The sequence below is a fragment of the Anser cygnoides genome, chromosome 2 (assembly GCF_040182565.1).
Source record: "Anser cygnoides isolate HZ-2024a breed goose chromosome 2, Taihu_goose_T2T_genome, whole genome shotgun sequence".
Lineage (NCBI taxonomy): Eukaryota > Metazoa > Chordata > Aves > Anseriformes > Anatidae > Anser > Anser cygnoides.
The window spans coordinates 59,859,202-59,877,689 of NC_089874.1; the positions used below are offsets into that span (position 1 = coordinate 59,859,202).

The window sequence follows — 18,488 nt, forward strand, 5'->3', positions numbered from 1 at the left end:
AGATGGGACACATCTGGCTTTTTGTACAGCTACAGCTATACTTTAGGTATGCATTGCACGTATTTCTCCACAATTAATGACATTTGTCTTTGCATGCACAAGTGAAGATGGGAGGAAGGAATCCAAACAAAGATGATCACGACCGCCTCCGTGCAGACTGAAATCAGAAAATATGCAATGTTTGGTGAGGTACAACATGAAAGAGCTTTTTGTTGTTGTTCTTTTGTTTGTTTTTAATATAATATTCAGTCCAAAGTTCTTGCAGTCAGTGGAAGCCTTCCCTTCCCAATGATTACAGTACAATTTGGAAAATGTGGACAAGGGTAAAAGAGTGAATCCATGAAAATTTCTTAAAGATACTAAAATAAGGGATGTTGCATGCCCAAGGCAGTATGAAGACATGATATAAAGGGACATAGGAAGATCTGAAATGTGAACAAGAATGACACTTGTGCATGGTAACAATGTTCATTAAATAATGGGGAGAAATAATTTGCAGTACTTGAAAAATGGACTTAAAGCAATGTTGAAAGATATAACAGCAGACAGCAAATTAAACAGGAGTTTGTGATCTGATACAGCAGCAAAAAAAGGAAAAGCGCACACAACTCAGTGTTTGCACAGAAGCACTATGGATAAAGAATCTCTTGAGAGTCTGGAGCAATTTTATCTGAAAAAATGGCATTCAATTATAAGCTTATCACAAAGTAGAAGACCTTCAGTGAAGAAAAAATGTCTTTAGGGCTGGAGAGATCTGTGGATAAGAAAAGATTAGGAAAGCTGAATGCATAGACAGTCATTATAGGAGTTGTGAAGGACAGCATGAGAATATTCAAATATTATGAACATTGCACTGAAGTGTTATAAACAACAAGGAGTGAGAAGAATGATTTAGTTTGGTTTAGAAAACTAAGCAAAACACATGCTGAACCTTCAAAATGCACATAGCCACATGGTTAGCTTGACAACCTGCAGAGAACACATCTTTTTGGGTTAAGCTTCATCCTGCCAAGAGTTCCATTTGTGCTGTCCACTGTTTATGCTATGATTGAGTCTACCCAGTCAACGTCTTAACTTGCTCCATGGATGAAGTTTTTTTGTGGAATTGAGGCCATAAGCTGGCTTTTTGTGCACCAGTATCCCTCCATAGTCTGACTTCCTCAAAATGCTTTAGTAGGTCATCATTACCGTCTTCATTATCAGCCCGGTCTGTACAGCAATATGGGCCCCACAGCACAGAAGTAGCTTTATCCATGGGCGTAAGAATGCTGAAAATCACAGAGGAGGCACGAGGCTGGTGTACTCCCTGCCTGCATTATTTCCCTCTCCAGATATTCAAGATGACAACTGAAGCAGAAAACTCTTCTGCAAGCTTACCTGGAAAATTTCATAATACCACAGTTGTTATTTCCTGAAGAAATGCTAAATGAAGATGGGAATCTTTTGGCACACAGTAAATGCCTCTCTACCACATAATTAATATACAGAAAGGAAAAGAACTGGCAACCTACACGATCCTTTAACATTACAACTGTGGCTTTATGACTATGCCATAAAGCACAATACCACTGCACTAATCCCTTTACAGAAAGAGCTTGTTGGTACATTACTACTAACAAGGTTAACAGTACATAAATGACAGACACAAACCTTGGAATCACTGAAAGGGAGAATGGGTCTGAAACTATATCTGTAGCTAATACTCAGAGATCTTTGCATCTATTTGTAAGAGGTGAAACTGAGGCAAGAGCAACTGTTAGTGCCATACTCAGTAGGTCTGGAAACGGCATATCCTAGTTTTGTGTAGCAAAGTGGTCCACTAGATACAGAACTGAGAAATACAAAAAAGTGACTCAGCCTGAAATGACAAGTCACTCCCACCAGATCCAAGAGCAGCCAGGTGGGAACGAAGAACAGATATTGCTGTAGTAATGTACCTGCCAAGGCCTCTGATAGCTAAGACCTCCTCTGCTCAGCATTTGTGTAGCTTTTCTACGGTTCTTTTTGTGTGACAGGTTTGCTCCTCTAATACTTTTTCTTCCCGAAACAAATAGTGCTGTGCTTTGTGAAAGCTGTGTGGCTGCTGGGCACCTCTGTTGATGTTTTACAGAGAGAGCAGATCTGCAGGTGTCGTACAACACGTAACTTGCTGACATGACCACAGCAAGGCACAGCCGCTATCCCCAGCCCAGAGAGAGACCACCCACAAGGTGACCCACCGAGGAGAAGTCCTAAAGAAGAGAGTGATATGATCTTAGGCCATTGAAGAATTAGAAAGATGGGTAACCCCAAGACATAAAATTCAAACATCAAAAAAATCACTGTCCTCTAAGTGGGCTCGTTGTGAAGGGTTTTGTTTTACCAATATTTCTCAGGCAGAGAGGTGGAGCAAGCAGACCAAATGCACAGAAAGCCGAAGTCAGAGATTAGAGCGGTAATGCAGGGACCCACAAGTCCCAGCACATTGCCATTTCTAACATTTTCCATCTCTGCTGGCCACATGTGACATTCTACTTGTACGTGCTGCTCATCTGGTGAAATAGCTATACAAAAAAGCTCTGATCCAAGCCTGACTGCAGGAAGAATACGGGGCTCTTTCCGTTTGCTTCAGTAATGAGGTTTGTTGGATTATGCTGAAAATTGCCTTTTGGGGACAGAAATAACATCACACGCTAAAGCAGAGGACCAAAACGTGCTGTTTTAAAGCTAAACTTCAGTCACTAATTACGTCAAGGCATTCTTACTTCTATAAATTTGAGAACTACTCCTCTGTCAAAAAAAAACAACAAAGAAAGGCAGGAAATTGGACCCTACAAGATTTGCGTACAAAGAAACATTTAATAAACAGCCTTTAATAATGTTTTGCTTTCCCACAAGGAAATGTCAAAAGGAAAAAGAGTTTACTGTATATGGGTAAGAAGAGTGTAACATCAGCACTGATAAATTCCTGCCATCAGTGTGCACAGACACTGGAGCAAATGATTCTTTCCAAGTCTGGTTTAAACATTTCTCATTAGCTACCCTACATCAGATATGGAGATGATGACAGAAGTGAAATCTAGTAGCAGCTAAAATGCTACTGCAGTAATTATAAGATAGCTCTTTATCTAGAGGAGCTGCCAGCAGTCCATATTAATTTATCTAAGAGGCTTCATACTGGAGCAAATAGTAATAGCAAATGAGATAACAGAGGAAGAGAAAACTGAGATAAATAACTGCAAATATTCCATCTGTCTCACAGTAGCTACTAAACGATGGTTCTTTTTTTTAAGAAAAAAAAGTCTACAAATACACTATCTTCACTATTCAAACCTCTGTTTTCATTTCACCTTTTCTTCAATGTGTGTTTTCTTTACCTGTAGCATTTTTGCAAAGAAAGCTCATAAATGCCAGAGATTTTTAAATAGAAACAAAGCTATGTTATCATGTTCAAATTCCTCAGATAACTCTTTTTTTGAGTGTTTACATGTATTTTTGATTATTCTGAAAGACTGCCAATATTCAAAGTGTTACAGTTCTCTTGAGGGATGGCACATGCACACCTCAGGTGAGCTGTCACAGAATTTAGATATTCCATTGCATAGCTTGGAGCTGATATAGTATATAGTATAATGATATAGTATATACTAAAAGGGGAAGTTAAACCATCTCCAGAGTTCTAGTTTGGCAGGCATGAAATGTGACTCCTACTCCTGAATGCACAATGTCTTAAACACCCAGAAAGGCTTGTCCTTCAAATTCTCATATTTTTTGTCATTTTATCATGGCTATTCTTAAAATGCATTGAAGTAACAGGACCTATATTTTAAAAGAGTCATCATTTACTAATCTCCTTTCAACCAAACAGTTTTTCTATGGCACTTCAACAAATTCAGGTAGGTGTGTATGAATGTTTTCACACAGCTACAGGGTAGATATAATCGATGATATTTTTGGCATGAGATACCCAGCCACCATTTTTTAGACTGTTTTATGTGAGACTGACTGGTTGCCTAGTCCATTTCCTAAGACCATGAACAAGTTAACACTAAGAATCAGCTCTAAATCCAGCTTTTACCTGCTTCTGCAAAGCTTGTTTCCCTTTTGGACATCCTTATGAATTTGCACACAGATCGAAGGGGAGAAGAACAGATTCCTTCATTTTTGATAAAAGCAACTGTGCCACAAGCAGCCAGCATTTCCCTAAATGGAGGACTCCCTTACCCCTTCTTCAGACAGCCTTAACCTTTGAATAACACTCCAAAATGCACTGCGGTTTCTGTATCAAAACATCTGATCTACACCATTTGTGCTCTTTTTCTTCTGGAAGCCTTCTATATCAGCCATATTTCCTCAGACTTGGAACATCTTTGTTCTGAAGCCTGCAGTTTATTAGGTATCATTAAAATTTTAGTGATAGTAGAAGTGGCAAGAGCAGATTTATTTTTATGCATTTCAGAGTCAACAGTCATATAAGATTATTTGGAGATATTTCCTAGAATACTACAACAGCAGTGACTAAACTCCTCTGAGGTGGGAACTGCCTTCTGTTCTGCTTTCATATAGCCCCTTCCAAGGATGCTCAGAAGCTCTCACAAGACAAATAATAAATAATAACTCTCATGCTCCTGAATTGAGTTTTATAGAAAAAACAACGCCATGCTGCTTGATACCTCAAGGACACAAATAATTTCTCTGTGTTTTCATGGCTTTTGTGCTTTCACCACAATAATAAAGTATTGCTACATTCAAACCTTTCAGGTCAAATCTCACAAACCCAAAACAATCACAAAAAGGATTGGACTGTAGCAGAGAGCTGGCTTTGAGACAAACACTGGAATTACCAGCAGCACTGCAATAGTTAAGAGTGTTGCCATGCAAGTGGTAATAATAGGCTCCAACATTAATCCCCTATTGAGCAGACTGGGAAAAGCTCATACTTTCTTTGGTTCTCTTGTTCCAGTCTGGCTGGCTGCTAATTCAAAACGTAGCCATATATCAGTTTACATCATGAAGGTCAGATCCACAAGGCCAGGAACGTTTCCTCCCTAATCAGGAGTGCAGACTGGGGAAATCTGTGCAAGCGCATGCACAAATCCAACCCATTAGGATGTCTGGATCTCCCATTCCTGTGGATGCATCACAAATGTTGAACAGAGTGTTTTATTTCAGGACAGAAATGTGCTTTTGGATTGACCCTTTCCAATTGTCCCTACTTTGGTTCACACTGCGGTTATCTTCAGGTACAACATCTCGATTCTCTCCTGGTGAATCTGAACTGAAAGATGCCCTACAGCTACCCAAGGGCGCTCTGTTAGCCAGACTGGAACCGCTCGAAAGCCAAGCCCTCTGAAATGAGTTCAGCAGCTGTTTGCTTCTGCAGATCAGTTCCTCTAGGTTTGCTCTATGTCATTAATGTCAATACAGCCATTGCACCAGTCACCTTCCTAGGCTCCAAGTTTTTTCCACGTCAAACCAATACAAAAAAAAAAAAAGCAAGTGAACTTCACAGTCTCGCAGATTCTTTCTTTATGGGAACCAAAAAAATAAAATAAAATAAATCTCACCTCACGTCAGGTTTTGGAAGGGAAGTGAAAAAGGAATGATGGGTGCTGCTGCCTGCTGTTACCTTGGCTATTTAGATTAGGAACCTGAGAGGATGGAGACAAAACACTTCCAAAGACATCAAGGGCCAACTGTTTCTTGGAGACTGGACACACTAATCATTTTTCATTTGGCAGCAGTATTTGTCAGAATGAACCACTGATTATTTCCTTTAACAACAAACATTCAGCCAGCAGGGGCAAGGATGCATTTCACAATTTATCCTTCTAATTTATTCTAATTCTAATTTATTGGGGTGCCTTGAGCAACATCCTGGTTGATAAGGTAAATTATGGAGGAGTAGCAGGGAGGATTTTTCACTCCTAGTTAATCTCCTGTGTATGGAGGTTACCTATCAAAGAAATACGGGATGTATCCTCATAGCCTTTGATACAATGTCTGAGCTATGAAACCTGGCTGAATTAGTTCATCCAATATGCAACAGCTCTGTGGACATTCTGTTTACAGCAGACCATCAGAAGGGATGCTTTTGCCTGTTTTTACTGGAGCAAAGCAGTCCTTCACGAGTTGTCTGCACTGCTGCAGAATAGGCTTAGAGTATTCCATAGTGCCTAGAAATGGCAGCCTTCTCATCTGTTCAAATAAAACAGTCAAAGGCAATCTTAACTGTAAACACAAGTAATTGTTATGGCCAACAAACCAAACTGCTTTCACTGCATCTGTTTTGAATCCAGTTTCTATCTTTTTCTTTTTTCTTTATTGTCCGTTTTGTTTTCCTAAAAGATTTTAAATTCCAGGAGCCTACCTTTATTTTCAAAACAGGGTATTTTATGAGGTTACTCACAGGACGAAGTATTGAAGCCTGGCTTCCTGCACCCCATGCTCTTTTCCACAGCCATCCTCATCTTCCCCTTCTCCAAGTCACATCAATAGACTGAACTCCTTTTCCAGTGCCTACCACTATGCCAACCAGGGCTCCTCTGCACTCTCCGACCTCCCATCCAGCTCTTTCTCATATCCCCCACCCTGCCAACGCCTGTGTTCCCCACATCCTCTTCGCACGATGCCAACCCTTCTGATCTTATCCACTAAAGCACCCAACCAACACTTTCACTCCCTACGATTGCTCCAAAAGCCCAACTCACAACCTCCTATGCTTTACCTGATTTTGTTTGACTTGCTGCCTGGGCAAGACAAAACATTGAACTGAAATACCTGAGATTTGAACTGAAACATTGAACTGAAATATCTGCTAAGGGCTAGGCACACTTATCTAAACAGGTACCGGCAGCATTTTACCAACATTTCCCTTTTGGAATGCACAATTTACAAATTAAAAATTTGTATAAATTTACAAATATGAGTCCATCTTCTTTACCAAGCCACTGTTTTTCAGAAAACATTTAGAGTTTCGCATTTTTAAGACCTCTAATCCACTGAGGAATGTGACTGAAACTGATCCACCATGTTCAAAACTTACCAGGGGGAAAAGAGTTAATGCAGACTTCAGTCTAGGCAGTGGGACTATTTCCATAGGAACCAAACCAGGTCAAAAGGCTTATTTTATATTGAAGTGAAACAATTAGGTAAATGTCCATTGAAAGCATTTCTTATTACTTTTCTGTGGGGCTGCCTTTATACAGATGGAGATGCCAAAAATATGCTAATGGCTGAATAGAGCTTCCAATGTGCAAAAGAAAAAAAAAAAAAAGGCATCTGGGACTGCAGACTGCCTCAGTCTATAATTATTATTGTTCATATCAAAATATCCTCTGGCTATACAGGAAAGGCATTCTGTTTCACAGGGTTTTTTAATGATTCATATTCTTGACTTGTAAAACCTCTCATCTGTCACAGATTACTCAAGGACTTGTGAGAGGAAACCCTGAAAATATTATGCTTTCTTTATATAGAAGGCATTTTCTACAAAATCCAAATGGCTTTAAAAATAAAGTGTCTTGAAATTTCAATAAACTGTCAATAGAAAGGATTCTCATATCTCTGTTGAAGAGAAAGTCAGGGCCAGGACTGCAACTAGCAATTCAGGAGCAGAAGAAATCTTGTTGTATATAAACCCACTTAAAGCTTATACTCAGTGGATCTGTATTAGCCCGTTATTACCATTAGCCCTTATTACTCTAATGCTTACAACTAAAAAAAGTAGCAAGAAAACCGAATGGGAAGGGGTAAGAGGGACTTACCAATGAGATACATGCCAATCCAGTCCCCTGCATCCACTTCCTCCTTTATATCCCAGTATATCACTAGGTCCTGTGAGTGCCCGATGGAATAGTAGGAGCTGCTGACCATCAGGGTAGATCGGCTGTCCGAAGTGACAAGGTCCGTGTCACTGGTAGACCTAGGAATAGTGACCGTCTCGTGGGAATTGTTCCTGATGTCCATGTTATGGAACTGGTCAGGGTTATAGCTGTATCTGAGGGGCTCTTTGCACCGGCGCCGATTTTGTGAGTTCCTTGACGGAGACGCCATGGCTGCCAGGCCCAGGAACCTGTTTTGGTACAGATTCTGTGAAGGAAAATATAGAGAGGATAGTATTTACAGTATGATTCATGTTTCAGTGATGTCAAAGCTTACGAAAATTAGTGCATCGGAATGAGAAAGCAAGAAAAGAGCATCTGGCACTGCAAAAAAGAGATACAGAAAGGTGCAGCAGGCAACAGAGGCTGCTACTTCAACTTCTATTCCTCAATTCTTACCACAAAAACAAGTGCAAAAGCAAGCCTTATACCACCGAGCCCAGCTGCAATCGGTAGTGTGTGAGGGAATCAATAGTAGCTGGCTTCCTCTAAGTTAATACACGCATCCAGACACCAACACTGTGACTATCAATCGAATGGAGAGCAGTTCTCTTTCAGCATCAGGAGGCAGCCTTCCCATGTTTGACTCCTGGAGTCAATCTTCCTAGTAATTCTTATTACATTTGCAGAGGAATCTTTCGTCACAGAAAACTCATCCCATTTGGTGGAGTGGTTAACAGTGAGTAAGAGCTTCATGTCTGAAGAGTTACAGCCATGAAAACGGAGTTGTCCCTGATACCAAAATAAAGACGTTTTCACTAAGTGTTGTAGTGTCTCAGTACAGCTGACAGCTTCTCATGGTATTGCCCTGCTTTGTTTTTTGCAGTAGATGGAGAAATACTATGCACACCCTCTCTGGTAGAGATTTGGGAACGTACTGGACAATTAATGGGAGTGGAGGAGATTACTGCAGAGTAGTCATCATGTTAGCAGTTGAAAAATTATTTAAATTCCAACCTACTCTTCTTCCTCGAGGCAAGCCGACTGACTTGTATGAAATGCGTCATGGTGCACGAGTTCTTGTGAGTTGGCAGATGGAGAATGCTTATGTTATGATGGGTTAATTTTGATGTGAAGACCTGCCTTGATACTGATCAAAATACTGGTTATTGCTTACTTCTGTGCTGTTTGTTTTCCCATTTTTCTTCCCTGCTTTCCCTCTTCTCTCCCTGCAGCTCTGCTATTTCAATCACTTGGCTTTTCATTATTCATTAGTTTTCCATTATCCATCTGTTGCCAACCATGCTGTCAAGTCCGTTAGACACAAACCTAGACAGCTTTCCAGTACGCTATGAAATGCTTTTCACATGACCAGAAGTCAAATCATCCTTTTGAACTCAAACAAATTAAGTGGAAGAAAAATCTTAGCTCTTTTGTCCAGCCAAGCAGATATTTAACCCTGGTATCTATTAAGACTATGGTAGCACAGGAGAACAATCAGCCCTGAAAAAGCAAAACTTTTTGTTTATTAAATAATATCAATTTTTGCAGAATAATTAAGACACCTATTATTATGTCCTACAATTCCATTGCACAAAAGCTGTACGGAGAGAGCAAAAAATTCACCCGGCATGTTTTTACCCTTAGAATATGCTGTCACTTCGCAGAAAGTGCCCTACAACGCTTACAATCCAATGACCCAAATCCTCACTTACTGCATTAAACTGGGTTTATAGCAAAAATAGCTCCAGCGGGGATGCCACACCTTAGAGTGAATGCTGGCACGGTGGAATTGCAAACAATGCAAAAGGCTGCAATAGAAATAGAGGAACAGAAGGAAGGATGTCTGGGGGGGAATGAAGTGCATGCACTGCTCCCATCGGATAGCATTTGATATGCACCTAATCCTACCTTTGCTTTTTATTTTCTAACAGTTACTTTTATTCACTGTTTGAAACCAAAAAAGGAGAGTTCACAGCATATAAAACAGTGCACCCTGCAAACAGAACCCTGCATCATCTTCATATATATTAAACAAACAAACAAACAAACAAAACCAAAACAGTTTCTTGCATGCTGTGCACATATTTTAAACTGGGAAGCACTTCTGTGCATGCACAACTACCGAGCTCTAGGCAGTAATTTAAACCAATAGAAGTTTCTGCCACTTTGTCAAGAAGGTATATGCTGTCACAACAGCACCTGGGAAAACTATTACTGGTTTTGTAATGGTGAGATAGGAACATAAAGAATTTCAAGCCCACTCTTCTGTATCGGTCTGTCTCATTAACATGGCTTCCTTTGCTCATAGTGCACTACCCAAATGGTACTTCAGCTCAAAGGCAGAGCTGTTATTTCTGGTGACACAGTACTCCAGGGAACAGTGGTTCTACAGATACTTCCATTTTTGAATGGTAATGATAGAGTGTATTAATTAACTGCATACTTTCAAATTAAATCAGAATTAACGAGCATTTTTCAGCTTCAGCCTGACTTTAACTGATTTTAGTGAAAAATGGTATATTCATCAATACGTTCGAATTCTCCAAGTTCCCATTTGCCTGTATATCGATGTCAATGTCACGAATAGCAAAGCCTGAAAGTAATCCAGAAGGCTATGGTCTCCAGAAATCTCAGTCTCCCTTATTTCCAGCATTGATTCAACACAAATCATCTAGAAAAAAAGAAAATCCCCAAACTGAAAAAAATCCAAGCAAATAGGACAATATAGTGACCTATAATTATCTGGATTGAATAATGTCATCAAAATATATGCACAGATGTATGAATAAGTAGAAAAAAGGTTAGGAAAAATAGTTATTCCACATGTGATTACCAGTTTTGCAGGTTTTTCATGTAATTCCAACAATATCAGCCCCTAAGCCCTGATGACAGATTCCCGATCACAGTAAAATGGCTTAAAAATTATAAAGAGGTCCTCTCTATTCCTTGTAGAAGCAATCTGATCCACCATAAACACCTAGCACATCAGAAATTAACCTTTTTTTTGTGGGGGGGTTGAGATCGTATTTATTCCCTCTATTCCTTAGGGGTGTAGGTACCCTAAGCACACCGTATACACTTAGCTATAGCCATTTTTTAATATACAGTGTACCACGTACATTATAGAGCAAGAATAACGAATGGCCAAATGTTGCCCCAACAACACAACACAACAGTATTTCAGATTTTGTCCTAAGAGGGCCTGTCTTGCCACATTTAAATACATCACACACCTATGATGTATCCAACGTGAGTTCAAGCATGTCCTAAATCAAGGGTGCCAATATTGCCTTGGTGACTGTCCTGCTGCTTGACTATTCCCTCTGAATTCATCTGGAACAGGAGGAACAATGTGACAGGAATGGACAATATTTCAGTTATATCAGCAATCCAGTGCCTTTTGTGTTCAACACCCAAAGTAACAGATGTAAAAGTCTCTCTCTTGACGTTCCTCATTTGAATGAACATAATGCATAGTAATGTGATAGGACATCCATAAGTAATTTTAGTTTACTGAACTAAAAAGAAATGTAGAATTAAATTAATATCCAGTCAAGGAACACAAAAAAAATCATCACAGTTGGACAACGTATAGGTTTTCTACTGCTATCAGCTTTGTAAATTAGCATTTCCTCTAATTAATTTAGTAAGTACATTTCTTTTTGATATCAGAAAGAGCCCTTTTGTAGCCAGACAGCTCAGCAACAAGTATTTAGCCATAAAACAACAATGTGCAGAGTAAAACTAGCTATATAAAAGTCCTACTTAAAATGAGATTTCTGGAGGATTATCTGTGGGCAGACCTTGCCTCTCATTTACATCACTTAGCCCATCTGACAAAACAAATGTCAGATAAGAACAAATTTTAGCAGAAGGGTGCAGTCAAAAGGAAGCAGCAGACAAGATCTGATTGTAGAGAAAACAGATCTCTAAGATGCACATATAGAAAACTTATAATCAGTAAATTCTGAGAAAAATAGCTCACAGATTTTATTTTCACATTCTCTCCCTTTCACACTCACACCTCTCTCGCTGGCTGGTTTTTGGCACTGGGCAGCAAGAGTTGCTGCAACCCCTGCCTTTTCCTTCACTGCCCCAAAAACCAGTACCATCTCCCTTTCAGATAATCAGTCATCTTCCCAGTGAATTTCTCCAAAGGATTCAGTGCTGCCATGCAGCAACTTCTGCTGGAGAGCTGTAGTGCTTCATGTCTGGGGAGGTGGGGGTGTGATATTACTTCGTATTATTTTACATCATGCCAGAAGGGTACACAATGCTTTAGCAATACAGAGACAGATCCCAGCTAAGGATCTGAAAAGATCCAGCTCTGTTCTCTGTTCAGAAGATTCAGAACTGGCTTTTAGATACTCAAACTGACAACCAGTTACTTCCTACAGCTACGTTGACAGAGAGGTATTTGTGCAGTCAGGATGGTTGTATGGGAGACTTTCACTGCCCATACCAAAGATATTATATGATTGAAATACAACACATCACTAGAGTATTGGCAGAAGAGGAGATTACAAGAAACGAGGAGACATTAGCCAGAATGACAGTGGGTTCAAACTGAGGGATATGTAGTTTTACAGATGTCTGCAGACATCACTGCACATTTACTTGTCCAAAAACTTAACGGGACTGTAGCCAAGACTAACATCATGGGCAAATCAGATGTGTCGTCAGCCTCTTGTTTTTTTCTCTGGAGATAAAGGGTCTCCTTATAAGCCCTACAAATGACAACTAAAAGCTTATGATTTTGTAAAAGAGAAAGAGGAGTCAAGAGATATAAAAAATTAGGCTAGCATTCTGAAAGAGATAAATTATGACAGAAGTCTTCTGAGCAGCTTTAAGTAAGATAAGATCACATGTATCAAGGAGGATATTGCACTAGCAGAAATATAAGGTAGTAACAGCTTCTAGGAAAGATTCAATTGGGTGGATGAGAGATGACATAAAAAGATTTTAAAGACCTAGTCATGGCCTGCATGTGAACACCCAGGGCAAAATCTCAAGACTGGGCCAGAAAGACAAGCAGTAAAGTAGCACTGCCTACAGGGGAAGAAGCGATGGGACTCTGCCAAAGCTTCGAGGCAGACCAACTTCAAGGTGAGCCTACCAAAAGGGCTTTCAGTACATAAAACTTTTATTAGAGCACAAATTAAACCCCAGGAACTTCTGCAAGATAGAAAACTCAGCTGTGGTGGGTCAAAGAGTAAAAAGGCTGGGTGAAAGCAAAAAAATGAGAACAAATCTTTCTCTGTGATGTTCTCCTGCTTTTCATAGCCCCAAAGACTTCCTGTAGGATCTGCTCCCTTTCATGGCAGCTCTTCTTCCCGGCAGCCTTCCCATCTCCAATGCCGCTGCTGCCCTCAATCTCTTTCCCCGTCTATTTCCCCGCCACCCATAGCCCCGGAGGTCCCTTGTGCTCAGCAGCTTTCAGGGGAGGTGCACTCTCCCTCTGACAAACTGTGAGCAAGAGAAAGGTAAAAGAAATGCACAGATTTCCTCCTGTTTGCCTGGGGATGGTTCTCTTAACAGGGCATGTGATATCCACCCTGGAAATTACCCTCAAAGAGAACATTTGCATTTTCCTTCACTACAATCAACAACATGAAGTGCAAGGCAATGCAAGGTTAAGTAGAAATATAGCTTTAAATACGCTGTAATCAAGGTTACAGTTTCAGCTTCCATTATAACTGCCCCCTATCCACCTACTCCCACCTATCACAGCTATTTATTTCTTTCCCAACACGTGAGCAAAAATCCCTTTGGACATCTGAATTTTGGAAGAATTGTTAGTGTAACTGTTAGCACAAATATACATATATATATATATTTGTATATATATATTATATACATATATTACACATATATATATTTGTAAAGCATGGCTTACAGTACAGCAAAAGCCAGTAAACAAGGTCTTACAGTGCAAGCAGCTGTACAAAATCCTCTGCAAATGGTTCAGCCATCCACCATGAAAATCATCAGCCTTGGGATTGCTCCAGAGCCAAGGGATTTGGACAGCAAGATAACTTTACAGGATTGGGCCCTTTACTTGTGAGGCACAAGAGTGGTTTCTCAGAACTCCAAAGGAATCATTCTATAGCATGACAGAGTCACAGGATCCCACAGTCTAATGAACACCTTTTTCCTGCAAGGTTTTACAGAGTGTACAGATGACACTGCTGCCCTTGGGAAGTCTGAAATGAAGGAGGTTGCAAATGTTTCAAAGGGATGCATGCCGTAATAACATCAAAAAACGTTCAGTGCGTTTGTCTTAATATTGCACATCTTTGGCACACTGTATGTATATTTATTTATGCTTTATAATAAACACTAATCGGAAATCAAAGCCATTATACATCTGCAGTGGGTCAAAAGGACATTAATAGGGAGTTCATTTTTCCATTTCCTGACCTTTGTGCATTTCCAGTTGAGCTTTACTGCTATGTTAATGCATCCTCTTGCATTTAACTTTGCTTCAGTGATGTGCAAATCATTGCAAAAATTTGAATCAAAATGAAAGAGTTGGCCTTGAGGTCAGACCGGCAAGGTTTGGTGCTGGTGTGTGGGATTGATTCCCGATGCAAGCGTATTAGCGATAAGGCAGCAAAAGCTAGCAGCAGTAACCAGACGTACTTTTAGCGTCTACAAAGTGCATCCAACAGCAACTGCCCCTGGCAATTAAGAGCAGTCTGTATTTTCTGAGAGCACTTAAACAATCTTGTGGGCACGAGCAGAGGGGAACTGGACTATTGGGCAAAATGATTGAAGGCAAATTCTTGGAGTTCATAAAAAGTAAGGAAAACAGTTAATGATGCTTTTTCTCTTCTCCTTCTGGATAAGTAAGATTAAAGTGCTGACTAGTGAACCCAAGAGAGTGTACTGAAAGACATACACATCACATCTCCAATTAAATGACTCCAAGAATTAAGATTTGCACACCTGAAAGTGCATAAACCAAACAAGTTTCTGTGTAAAACTGACATTTCACTAGGTTTGGATGGGATCTCTCCAAGCTTCAACATTTTAGACCACTTATGTCTCCCTAGGAGCAATTAACAATCTTGCATTCAACAAGTTGGTATTGACACAGTGACAATCCAACCACGGTTCACTACAGAAGGCACTTGGAAGTTTCTGCAATAGAATGCAGCTAAGAACAAAATTGAGTTCTTAATTTCTCTGAAATTAGTAGCATGAAAACAATGCTGTCTCAGCAACTGGGCACAGCGAAGAATGAGAAACAGCCATCAGGCTTACCCGTGATAGAAAAAAGGTCTGAAAACATTGCCAATATTTAAAAAAAAAAAGCATATCCGTGTACGCATGCAATATGGCCTGAATATAAAAACTCAAAAAGATAACTGTAGGGAAATAATAAAAGGGTCAGTATAGTAACATTTGAAACCACGATAATACTGCATAGCTTCACTCAGATCTTTTCACACTACAAAATGAAGGAAAGAACCTGACGATCTGCTCATACGCCACTATCAAATACTCTGAAGCCCACAACGCTAACCTTTGCTGGGGCTTTATGACGCACGGACCAGGAAATCTGTATTTTGGCTTGGTTTTACACATCAGGAGCAGGCACAGAAGTGGTGCTACACTGCTGCTACACTGCTGCAGTACTAGACAGGCAGCACAGAGACTGCCTCTCACCAGGTGCAAGATGAGGCATTTGGCTGGTAGGAGACCGAGCCCTCTCCTAACATCCATCCTCATGTCCATCAGCACCAGCTTCACAGATAGAGCCCTGGTGACTGCAATGCCAAAGACTAAACGTCTCCACTCCTCAACTTTTCAAAGCCAAGGACAATATTTACAAGCAATAATCACTGTAAGAAAAACAACAACAAACAAATAAAAAAAAAATACCAACACAAACCAATTGTTTGGTAGCAGGTAGTTTCTTTGATCTGCTGTTTAAAGTAAAGAAACAGTCTCAGCAGAGAGATGTCCAAAAAAGCCTGTGTGCCCCCCATGCCAATCAATTTATTTCAAGTCTCCTCACTCCGTTCTTCATGTCCAGCTGCACTTTGCTGGTGTCCCGGGAGCTCTGCTTACTCCAGAGGGGTTTCAGGAGGGAGGAGGTAAGAACAGGAGGTGGCTCTCCTCTGCAGGCTGAACATGTTGCTGCTCTTCTGTGCAGTGAGCAACTGCTGTTTGTACTGAGAAGCCCTAACCAGATGGATGCCCTACTTCAGGTTCTGCATAGGACAATAACGACCACTTACCTGATGCATTTTTGTAACCAGCGGCTTCAGTTCTTCCAGTACTTCCCCCATGCAGAAGACCAGTATCTTTAATAGCACTCACAGCGTCCTGGATTCACCCAAGTCCAGGTAAGTACCTAAGTCACCTCATTTCAGACCACAGGTTTCCAAGACTTCCTGTGTATGCAGAGGGAGGAGACAGGCTCCTCCAGAAAAAGACTGAGATCCAGGTAAGGCTTTCCCCAAGGTTATTCGGCTCCGCCTCCCTTCACCTCTACAATGAGCCTGTGACTGTTGGGATCCTGGGTTAGGGATGTTAAGTCAGATGGGGTGGAGTAAGACATGTATTTAAACTTCTCAGGATGCAAGATTTTATAGGAAAAACGTAACTGGGCAAAGTACACCCGACGGTGGCAGAAAATGCATATTATAAATACATTTAAGCACGTGAAATAGAAATACATCATAAGGCATATTAAAAGAACGTACTAAACTCTACTACCTGATTTTTTAAGTTTTTTTTGTTGCCTCTCATTTTCCAGGCAACAATATAAAATTGTTGCAAACTAGATGGCACTTCTGGAGAAAGAGAAAAATAACCGAGTAAAAGAAATTACACAGCATATCGTACACACTGCACGTACAGGTCTCTTCAAACATGTAATACCAGTAAAGGCAGGAGAGGTTTACAGGAAAAGCTGTGAAGAAGTCTTGCAAAATTTAGGAGATTATGAAGGAAATGATGCAGAGTAAATAAGAGCTGCAGAAGAATATCCAGTAACGTACAACGTTTCCCAGAACTGTCAGCTACAATCATTTCTCTGCTCAGAAGTAGCCCCACATTTCTCAACTCCCCAGAGTCCAAAGACTCTCCTGAAAACTTTTTGCTGAAAAATCCATGTGTGAGTTCTAAAACCTTCAACATTATCTAATGTTGGAGCTATATTATACCTTCCATGATGACAACTGCTTGCTAAAAAACCAAGTTCATGTGATTTCTGTATTGTATAATGCCACCAGATAGAAGAAAGAAACAAACAAACAAAAGTCAAATGTATTACATAGATCTTAGAAACAAGTTATTATTTATAAAATTCACATGCACACAAAAGGCAAAAGAAAGCAACCCAGCATAGATACCAAAACTTTTTAATGTTGATGAGTCCCCTTTCAGACACAAGTATGAACCTCTGCAAACCAAAGGTTCGTGGGTACGTATCGAAGGAGTATTTATCCCGCAGAGTTGGCACCTACCTGTGCACTACTGCCTCCAACCATGCTTCTCTCCCTTCCCAGACACGCTGCACAGCACAAACAGATCCATACACATGTCACAAGGTGCTCATTGCTGCTATTAGCTGCACAATTTCTACAGGCATCACAAGCACCATTCCCTGCAAGAAGAGCGTAGGGCTTCCCTGCTGCCTCCCATGCATCTAGGCTGTCAGCAAGGTCCCTGTTGCTCTGTATCACGTCCCTCACATCTCAGCCTTTGCCATGGTCCCAGGTGACAGTTTGCCTTTCTTCTTCCCGTCCCTTTTTATTCTCAGGGCATCTCTCTTTATCACTCGTTAATATTACCTTCCTCCCCTCTCTCCTAGATAGGAAGGGGTAGGGAATGAGGCATTAAATGCTGTATCAGCCATAAGGCAGGCATTGGTTTCCACAAGGGGACAATAAACACACGAAACCCAGGTGGGATGGAAAGTAACTCTTCTCATCCATGGTTCCTTCCAGCTGACATCCCACTCCACACCAAAGACAGCATTTTAAATCTCATTTCATTCATTGCCTTTCACAAGCTTTTTACCCCATCTTCATTTCTTATTAAGAGAAAAGTGATTTGAAGTGCCAGTATCTTAACCCCCTCAGGCAGACAGGCAGGGCAGAGGCAGGTAGCTCTGAGCAGGCAGCTGCGTATTAATGCCTACATCAACCACTCCTTTCATCTCCAAACAACAACAAACCATTGCAGTGAGCCAGCCCCTCAGCTAGACACCAGCTTGTTGTGCATGCCCTCAGCTCCATCTCCTACCTTTCGACGAGGCCTGTATTTTCCCTGACATTTTGAAATTAATTGGCTACAGAGCTCCCATATTATCACACTACCTCCGGACAAATACAGAAATGCCATCAGTTGAGTGTGCTTGATGCTGCCTCCAATGAAATTAAAGGCAAAACTCCCCCCAGCTTCACTGTGGAACAAAGTGACTTTGCAAAACAAAGGAGCATCCAGATAGATCTCAACAGCTGCAGGGAACAAGGGCTGGTCCACAGCTAGATTACCAAAAGTTTGTGCTTTAACTACAGCACTTCAAATACTGTCATCCATGCCTCCACCTATTCTGTTGGAAGATGTATGAAACACCCAGAGCAGCGAGCTGCATTTTAGGGCACAGATTACAGCACTGACTTTCATTCGAGTTCTCAGAATGACGCATAAATCCACCAGTAGGTG

At 40.7% G+C, this 18,488-nt stretch overlaps 1 protein-coding gene across 10 annotated transcripts in view; it reads right to left on the reverse strand.

Annotated features, from left to right (window-relative positions):
* The window catches only part of HECW1 (HECT, C2 and WW domain containing E3 ubiquitin protein ligase 1), a 267,140-nt gene that overhangs the window by 178,528 nt on the left and 70,124 nt on the right, over window positions 1-18,488 (reverse strand). For all 10 annotated transcript variants that reach the window (XR_007157656.2, XM_048046401.2, XM_048046403.2 and 7 more), the window contains one exon: window positions 7,746-8,070. Coding sequence is in view for 9 of the 10 variants with exons in the window: in XM_048046403.2 (XP_047902360.2) it covers window positions 7,746-8,070 (325 nt within the window). In the remaining variant the exon portion in view is untranslated. The remainder of the gene's footprint in view (window positions 1-7,745; window positions 8,071-18,488) is intronic.